This window comes from Theropithecus gelada, unplaced genomic scaffold, assembly GCF_003255815.1.
Source record: "Theropithecus gelada isolate Dixy unplaced genomic scaffold, Tgel_1.0 HiC_scaffold_16098, whole genome shotgun sequence".
NCBI lineage: Eukaryota > Metazoa > Chordata > Mammalia > Primates > Cercopithecidae > Theropithecus > Theropithecus gelada.
In genome coordinates, this window is record NW_020257877.1 from 1 (window position 1) to 9,677 (window position 9,677).

The following is a 9,677-nucleotide window of genomic DNA, read 5'->3' on the forward strand; positions in this document are numbered from 1 at the left end:
AACCAGCAACCAGCAGGTAAAACCTCTTGGGCTTGTATTACGGAAACCTTTGGACAGAGAAGAAACTCCGGAGCTTCATTTATTGCTCACGGCCACCGATGGAGGCAAACCTGAACTGACTGGCACCGTTCAGTTACTCATCACAGTACTGGACGTCAATGACAATGCCCCAGTGTTCGACAGAACCCTCTATACGGTGAAATTACCAGAAAACGCTTCTATCGGAACGCTGGTGATTCACCCCAATGCCTCAGATTTAGACGAAGGCTTGAATGGGGATATTATTTACTCTTTCTCCAGTGATGTTTCTCCAGATATAAAATCCAAGTTCCACATGGACCCCGTAAGTGGGGCAATCACAGTGATAGGACATATGGATTTTGAAGAAAGTAGAGCACACAAGATCCCAGTAGAGGCTGTCGATAAAGGCTTCCCACCACTGGCTGGTCATTGTACAGTTCTTGTGGAAGTTGTGGATGTAAATGACAATGCTCCACAGTTGACTCTCACTTCCCTGTCTCTCCCTATTTCAGAGGATGCCCAGCCAGGTACAGTCATCACTTTGATTAGCGTGTTTGACCGAGATTTTGGAGTCAATGGACAGGTTACCTGCTCCCTAACGCCCCACGTCCCCTTCAAGTTGGTGTCCACCTTCAAGAATTACTATTCATTGGTGCTGGACAGCGTCCTGGACCGCGAGAGCGTGTCGGCCTATGAGCTGGTGGTGACTGCGCGGGACGGGGGCTCGCCTTCACTGTGGGCCACGGCCAGCGTGTCTGTGGAGGTGGCCGACGTGAACGACAACGCGCCGGCGTTCACACAGTCCGAGTACACGGTGTTCGTGAAGGAGAACAACCCACCGGGCTGCCACATCTTCACTGTGTCGGCAGGGGACGCGGACGCGCAGGAGAACGCGCTGGTGTCCTACTCGCTGGTGGAGCGGCGGGTGGGCGAGCGCGCGCTGTCGAGCTACGTGTCGGTGCACGCAGAGAGCGGCAAGGTGTACGCACTGCAGCCGCTAGACCACGAGGAGCTGGAGCTGCTGCAGTTCCAGGTGAGCGCGCGCGACGCGGGCGTGCCGTCTCTGAGCAGCAACGCGACGCTGCAGGTGTTCGTGCTGGACGAGAACGACAACGCGCCGGTGCTGCTGGCGCCTCGGGTGGGTGGCATTGGTGGCGCTGTGAGCGAGCTTGTGCCGCGGTCTGTGGGCGCGGGCCATGTTGTGGCGAAGGTACGTGCAGTTGACGCTGACTCAGGCTACAACGCGTGGCTTTCGTACGAATTTCAACCTGTCGCCGCCAGTTCGCGCATCCCGTTCCGCGTGGGGCTGTACACTGGCGAGATCAGCACTACCCGAGCCCTAGATGAGATGGACGCACCGCGCCACCGCCTTCTGGTGCTGGTGAAGGACCATGGAGAGCCCTCGCTGACAGCCACAGCCACCGTGCTGGTGTCGCTGGTGGAAAGCGCCCAGGCGCCAAAGGCATCGTCGCGGGCGTCGGTGGGCATTGCAGGCCCAGAGGTGGCACTGATGGATGTCAACGTGTACCTGATCATCGCCATCTGCTCCGTGTCCAGTCTGTTGGTGCTTACCCTGCTGCTGTACACGGCGTTGCGGTGCTCAGCGCCGTCCTCCGAGGGTGCATGTGGTCTGGTAAAGCCCACTCTGGTGTGCTCCAGCGCAGTGGGGAGCTGGTCATTCTCCCAGCGGAGGCGGCAGAGGGTGTGCTCTGGGGAGGGCCCACCCAAGACAGACCTCATGGCCTTCAGTCCCAGCCTTCCTCAGGGTCCCTCCTCTTCAGACAATGTGAGTCGTAAATAATCTTGCTTTCAACACTTTAAAAATAATTAGTTCAATTTGTCTCCTTAAATTTAATTATTACTTTTTAGTGTTATGTTGTATTTGCACTAATTATTTGGAAGTACTTTTAATATACACTTTTGGGATACGTAATACTGTAGATCAAAATCTATGGTTTATGTTGGCTACTCTCTATTTTTGGAGAAAGACTTTGCTAACTGGATCAATGGATTCACCTTTCTTCTATAGTGTATTTACAAAATCAAGTATTTACATTTCCATATTTTGATAATACTTATAAATGCTATAATAAACAAATTTCAATATATCTATTTTACCTAATATTTTATTCTATGTATTGTCCTCATTTTATAAAATATATGTGTCAAAATCCATCTGTTCAATTTTGCCTTTTTATATTTAGAACCTGAATTTTAAACATTTCTTTTATATCGATTTATCTTCTTTTTATCATATTTGTGTAGTACGGACTTCTTTTTCACTTACTTTGTTGAAATGTATTTGCCATGTTCTTGATGAATCAATATGAACAATTTAAAAATAGTTTAAATAGCAGTTCAATAGTATTTTTTATTTTGTTCCTTGTCTGTATAAGAAATATATTCACATTGAAAATTTCAAAGAGGGAAATCTAGTACATAGTAAAAAATCTCGTTGTCTCCTCCAACTCCAAACCATTCACTTTACCTTTTCGAATTTCTGAAGCGGTTTTAGTTTTTTTTTGTATATTCCAAGATTATTATTGCCAAATTATATATATATGTGTGTGTATTTACAATCACCAAATTGTAAATTACCTATATATGTATTTTAGAATTTGCCCCTTCCTTCCTTCCTTCCCTCCCTCCCTTCCTTCCTTCTTTCTTTCCTTTTCTTTCTTTTCCTTTTCTTTTCTTTTTTCTTCTTTTGAGACAACGATCTCACTCCATCACCTAGGCTGCTGAAATGCAGTGGCAGGATTATAGCTCACTGCAGTCCTGGCCTCACAGGATCCTCCCGTCTCAGCCTCTGGAGTAGCTGGAAATACAGTCTGAATGTCATTGCACCCAGCTAATTTTGTTTTATTTTTGTAGAGACAGAGTGGCGTCTTGTTTCCCAGGCTGGTCTTGAACTCCTGGCTTCAAGTGATCCTCCTACCTTGGCCTCCCAAGGTGTTGGGATTACAGACATGAGCAACCACACCCAGCCTGCCTTTCATCTTCCTTTTTTTTAAAAAAAGAAGTGATTACAGTAGAAACCTACCCTTCTGCACTTTTTGTTTGTTTTTCCACTTTAAATTATGTATTTTTTTTTTTTTTTTTGACAGAGTTTTACTCTGTCGCCCTCGCTGGAGTGCAGTGGTGCGATCTTGGCTCACTGCAAAATCCGCCTCTCTGGTTCAAGCGATTCTCATGCTTCAGTCACCCAAGTAGCTGAGATTAAAGACGCTGGCAACCATGCTGGGCTCTCTCTCTCTCTCTATATATATATATATATTTTAGTAGAAACAGAGTTTCACCATGTTACCCTGGCTGGTCTTGAAATCTTGGGCTCAAGTGATCTGCCTGCCTCAGCCTCCCAAAGTGCTGGGATTACAGGCATGACCCACCGCATCCAGCCTAAATTATATATTGGGTTTTGTGGCATATTATTTCATTAGCGCTTATTCCTTCTTTTTGATTATTTGCTTTCTTATTTTAAAAAGTATTTGCATCTTATTTTGTTTTATGGATATATCATGATTTATTAATCCAGTACTGTATTAGGGACATTAATGAAACAATAACCTAATTGTCCAGACTTTAAAAAAATTTTTACAAATAATTTGGTTAGTTAAAAAAAGATAGTTAACTGGGCGTGGTGGCATACACCTCTAATCCCAGCATTTCAGGAGGCCAAGTCAGGAGGATTCCTTCAGTCTAGGAGTTTGAGAGCAGCTTGTGCATCTTTTGTAGAGACTTTGTAAAATTAGCTGTGCATGGTGATGTGTGTCTGTAGTGTCAGCTACTCAAGAGGCTGAGGTGGGAGGATCACATGAGCCTAGGAGCTCCAAGCTGCAGTTATCATGCCACTGAACTCCAGCCTAGGTGACAGAGCAATACCTTGCCTCAAAAATAAAATAAAATGAAATAATAAAATAAAATAAAATAAAACCCAGAACTGATGATCAATTTTCACTGTTCCTAATATTCTAATATACTTTAGGAAATCATTTTAGGATATGTTACTGTTTTCTTTTCAATGTGAATAAGGGTAGAGGTATACAAAGTCAAAAATCTGTTTGGTAATCAATATAATTATTTACCATCGAGCAGTAATATGTCATTCAGCACAAGCAGACCAGGTTTGCTGCTCTTGTTGAAAGAATATTGTTTTGTGGAAAAATCTATAAATATCTTTGACCTTCAAAGATGGTAATTGTAATTCTGTTTTCATTGCTTTGTTTTTATGGTTACATGCATGTATATTTAAAACCTTCCTAGTGTATTATTAAGAAAGTTTTAAATACCCTAAATAGGAATTCCCTAAATTGGGAAATACTTGAAGTTGATTTATCCTCCTTAGCCACCCAAACTGTATTCATCAATTATTATTATTATTATTATTATTATTTTTTTTTTTTTGAGCCAGGGTCTCAATCTGTAGCCCAGGATGCAGTGCACTGGCACAATCTGGGCTCACTGCAACCTCTGCCTCCTGGGCTCAAGTGATCTTCCTACCTCAGCCTCCGAAGTTGCTGGGACTACAGGCGCACACCACCATACTCAGCTAATTTTTGTATTTTTTGTAGAGATGGGGTCTTACCATGTTGCCCAGGCTGGTCTCAAACTCCTGAAATATCCAGAAATACTATTTTCTTTACAAATTGTTTGCTACTATTTAGAGTCAACTACAGAAATTTTTTTTGTGTAAATAATGTGATGAGAAATTTAAATCATTTCACAGAAAATGCCCTTATTCACCTTTCCTATTTTACCTACGTTTTTGGTAAGAATTTTGTAGAAATTCAGAGGAGCTCTTAATCATCTACAATGAAGGCATTCATGGAGAATTTACTTTTGAGGTGGACTTTGAAAGATGAATAGAATTTTGACACATAAAGATGAAGTAATAGAAGAAAAACCTTGAACAAAGAGTGTACCAAGAAAGAGACAACATATTTTCTGTAAAATATGACTCATATTGGAAAGTGGTTAGCCTTAGCACCGAGAAGATTGGCTCATGGTCATGTAGCCTATCTCCCAGATGGAAGTCTAATGTCTTGACAATTGGTCAATAAAAAGATAAACTTGCTGAAGATTTTAGTGCAATCGAGTGAAAGCTGTACTAATAAAGACAGAAATTATCTCACATGAAAGGAGAGATGGGATGTATACAAACTTTAAATATGGTAGGCAAGGGAAAAGAAATCATAAAAATACATATGAGTAAGTGTGGAGAATTGCCATGCTATAAAAATTGTGAGTTTTTAATGATTTGGGTTTTGGGTGATTATTGATTAGATATTCTTCTAACTTTGGTTGACTCATTTTCTAGGCAATGTTAGGGTATACAGGTTAAAATGTCAGGTAGAAAATGAAAATAGGGGGTTGCAGATATGGAGTTAAGAATACTTCAAATAATAGGCTAATTTAAAGCCCTGGAAATAGAAATGTTAAATAAAAAGATTGGGGAAAAAAGGTTAAAGGCATAATTCTGGAAAATACTCACTTTTTGGAGCAGAAGAAAGATGAAGAACTAACAAACAAGCCAATGGTGGAAATACTACTAGAGTTTGACATGTCAGAGAAATCATAGAGGAAAATGTTTTAAGTGAGAGGCTGAATTTAACAAGCTATAGAGATATCAGGAAATAGTGTAAAGAATATGCACATACATTTTTATTACTTTAGTAAGTAAAACTGTTCAGGCAATTTGACATTTATTGAATAAAGAAAAGCAGAAATTTAACAATAAGAACACAAGAAGATAAAATGTAGAAAAGTTAGAATTATATGCTCACCTCAGGGTAATATATGCCGGTGTTTCTGGTGACCAAATAAATATTAATGCATTTCTTCCACACGAAACTATGGAGGACAGTTTACATTTCTGATATCCATGACATACAGGTCATACTTTATTATTAATTGATACGATATTTAAAATATTGGGAAGAAATTCCTTTCCTTATGAAGAAGAAATCCCTAGATGAAACTAATGTAAAGAGCCAGACGGTATGAATACCTCTGCAATTGATGAAGTTAAGGACTTACTATTAAAGTATGATAAAGAAATAGAAGGTGCATGAAAGAACCCAGATATTGCGGAAGTAATTCATGTAATCATTACCTTTTGAGGCCACATGATGTCGCTGTCTACTAAGAAGTTCTGGTTAGCCAAGGTTCAAAGTCGTTCCTCTGACAGCATCTGTCTCTAAAGGCTGAACAATGGGAGATGCAGCGGAATAGAATTAAAAGACGCCGGAAAGTACAGTCGTTCATCTTCATATTAAGATAAGATTTTCTGATAGGAAACGACTATTTAACATGGTTTGTCACTGGCGAGGGGACCTGGGATCCCGGCGACTACTACTCTCGCTTCTGCTCCTCGCAGCCTGGAAGGCGGGGAGCGGCCAGCTCCACTACTTTGTCTCCGAGGAGGCCAAACACGGCACCTTCGTAGGCCGCATAGCGCAGGACCTGGGACTGGAGCTGGCGGAGCTGGTGCCGCGCCTCTTCCGGGTGGCATCCAAAACACACGGGGACCTTCTGGAGGTAAATCTGCAGAATGGCATTTTGTTTGTGAATTCTCGGATAGACCGCGAGGAGCTGTGCGGGAGGAGCGCGGAGTGCAGCATCCACCTGGAGGTGATCGTGGACAGGCCGCTACAGGTTTTCCATGTGGAGGTGGAAGTGAAGGACATTAACGACAACCCGCCAGTGTTCCCGGTAAAAGAGCAAAAGCTATTTGTTTCAGAATCCAGAATGCCAGACTCTCGGTTTCCGCTAGAGAGCGCGTCTGATGCAGATGTTGGAGCTAACTCCGTGTTAACTTACAGGCTTAGCTCTCATGATTACTTCATGCTAGATGTCAATTCAAAGAACAATGAGAATAAACTGGTTGAGCTCGTATTAAGAAAATCCTTGGACAGAGAGGACGCTCCTGCACACAACTTATTCCTGACAGCCACAGATGGCGGCAAACCTGAGCTTACAGGCAGTGTTCACCTGCTGGTCACAGTGCTGGATGTGAATGATAATGCTCCCACTTTCGAGCAGCCTGAATACGAAGTAAGAATATTCGAAAACGCAGACAACGGAACAACAGTTATCAGACTGAATGCTTCTGATCGGGATGAAGGAGCGAATGGGGCCATTTCATACTCTTTTAATAGCCTTGTTGCAACTATGATTATTGACCACTTTAGCATAGATCGAAATACAGGAGAAATAGTGATTCGGGGTAATTTGGATTTTGAACAAGTAAATTTATATAAAATCCGCATTGACGCAACGGACAAAGGCCATCCTCCCATGGTGGGTCATTGCACCGTTTTAGTGAGAATTTTGGATAAAAATGATAACGTCCCTGAGATAACATTGACTTCCTTATCCTTGCCTGTACGTGAAGACGCTCAATTCGGTACTGTCATCGCCCTAATTAGCGTGAACGACCTTGACTCAGGTGTCAACGGGCAGGTGACCTGCTCCTTGAAGCCCCATGTCCCGTTCAAGCTGGTGTCCACCTTCAAGAATTACTACTCGTTGGTGCTGGACAGCGCCCTGGACCGCGAGAACGTGTCAGCCTATGAGCTGGTGGTGACCGCACGGGACGGGGGCTCGCCTTCGCTGTGGGCCACGGCCAGCGTGTCCGTGGAGGTGGCCGACGTGAACGACAACGCGCCGGCGTTCACACAGTCCGAGTACACGGTGTTCGTGAAGGAGAACAACCCTCCGGGCTGCCACATCTTCACAGTGTCGGCGGGGGACGCGGATGCGCAGGAGAACGCGCTGGTGTCCTACTCGCTGGTGGAGCGGCGGGTGGGCGAGCGCGCGCTGTCGAGCTACGTGTCAGTGCACGCGCAGAGCGGCAAGGTGTACGCTCTGCAGCCACTGGACCACGAGGAGCTGGAGCTGCTGCAGTTCCAGGTGAGCGCGCGCGACGCAGGCGTGCCGCCTCTGGGCAGTAACGTGACGCTGCAGGTATTCGTGCTGGATGAGAATGACAACGCGCCGGTGCTGCTGGCGCCTCGGGTGGGTGGCACTGGTGGTGCAGTGAGCCAGCTGGTGCCGCGGTTGGTGGGTGCGGGCCACGTGGTAGCAAAGGTGCGCGCGGTGGACCCCGACTCGGGCTACAATGCGTGGCTTTCGTATGAGCTGCAGCCAGTGGCAAGCAGCGCTCGGTTCCCGTTCCGCGTGGGGCTGTACACGGGAGAGATTAGCACGACTCGTGTCCTGGAAGAAGCGGACTCTCCGCGCCACCGCCTGCTGGTGATAGTGAAGGATCATGGTGAGCCGGCGCTGATGGCCACGGCCACCGTGCTGGTGTCGCTGGTGGAGAGCGGCCAGGCTCCAAAGGCGTCTTCGAGGCCGTCGACTGGCGCTCTGGGTCCCGAAGCGGCGCTGGTGGATGTCAACGTGTACCTGATCATCGCCATCTGCGCAGTATCTAGCCTTCTGGTGCTCACGCTGCTACTGTATACTGCGCTGCGGTGCTCAGCTCCGCCCACTGAGTGTGGGTGCCCGGCGGGCAAGCCCACTCTGGTGTGCTCCAGTGCGGTGGGGAGCTGGTCATACTCGCAGCAACAGCGGCAGAGGGTGTGCTCTGGTGAGGGGCCACTGAAGACGGACCTCATGGCCTTCAGCCCCAGCCTTCCTCCTGATCTGGGATCAGTTGATGTAGGCGAACAGCAAGGTTTAAATGTTGATCATGGCCTCAAAGTAAGTCCATTTAAATTTAGAACTCATAAATTCTATTTGTGGAAATTGTAATTACTTTAAAAGTGTTTCATATGTATTTTTCACCGTATTATATAGTGAAAATTTAAACATTGTTTTAGTTTTTAGAAACCTTTTATAATTAATTGAATTTTCTCAGTGGCATAATACAGTATTAATCATTCTCCACAAGTTGGGTCTGTCTGGAAACTCAAGTTATGGTTGGATGATATCCTTTTTTTACTGACCATTTATTTTGGCCTGCCTTACAGCCCTCTTCTCTGAACAATGCTCTAACAACGTCCAGGGTATTTTGATCTTTGGTGAATGTATTCCCCCAAAACATTTATTCTTTTGTCCTTAGGCACTGAACTCTTAATCTTACTCCATATGCTGTACTTTGAAATGCATGTTTTAAATATGTTGTCGTTATGTTTACTCTTATTCACTTTAACATCTCAGTTTATTCATCTTATTATCTGACTTTCTGGTGTCTAGTAGTCACAAATATCTTTGGTGTTTCACTATTGCCGTTTTAAGCAATGTAGTGATAAAATACAGAATAATAGTGTTTTTCAAAATTTGATAGTTTTCATATACTTCCTAATTTTTTTATAAACTAGTAAAAAAGTAAAATCAAGAGAGAAGAGATTTGTAATGCTTCTTTTAAGTCATTATTTAGACCATTTTACTATTTGGAGATGTGTTTTTTATTCTACATGATTTTTACAGTTGGGGTGTCGACAACTTAACATTTTTTGAGCCTCTATGTTTAGAAAATGATTACTTTACTCTTGCAAGTATCTTCTAAACTCTTATCATTCAATCCTTTGTTCATGAGTTGGAATCTTCTCAATAATATTCCGCATTAAAGTGATATTTAATATGACTTAGAAAAATGTTTTCATCAGAAAAACTATACATGGTAATTTCATTCTTGCAAACCAAACATAATT

The 9,677-nt window shown here is 43.8% G+C and overlaps 2 protein-coding genes across 2 annotated transcripts; both read left to right on the plus strand.

Moving 5' to 3' along the window:
• Positions 1–6: 6 nt before the first annotated feature.
• Positions 7–1,874, plus strand: LOC112617367 (protocadherin alpha-7-like). Its single transcript, XM_025374134.1, has one exon. It carries the CDS (start codon positions 335–337, stop codon positions 1,820–1,822), a length of 1,488 nt encoding a protein of 495 aa, XP_025229919.1. The 5' UTR covers positions 7–334; the 3' UTR covers positions 1,823–1,874.
• A 4,313-nt stretch (positions 1,875–6,187) lies between these two features.
• LOC112617366 (protocadherin alpha-8) lies at positions 6,188–8,804 on the plus strand. Its single transcript, XM_025374133.1, has one exon. It carries the CDS (start codon positions 6,331–6,333, stop codon positions 8,773–8,775), a length of 2,445 nt encoding a protein of 814 aa, XP_025229918.1. The 5' UTR covers positions 6,188–6,330; the 3' UTR covers positions 8,776–8,804.
• The last annotated feature ends 873 nt before the right edge of the window (positions 8,805–9,677 follow it).

Coding starts and splice junctions, on each gene's coding strand:
- LOC112617367 (XM_025374134.1), top strand. CDS start 335: ATGGACCCCGTAAGTGGGGCAATCACAGTGATAGGACATATGGATTTT.
- LOC112617366 (XM_025374133.1), top strand. CDS start 6,331: ATGGTTTGTCACTGGCGAGGGGACCTGGGATCCCGGCGACTACTACTC.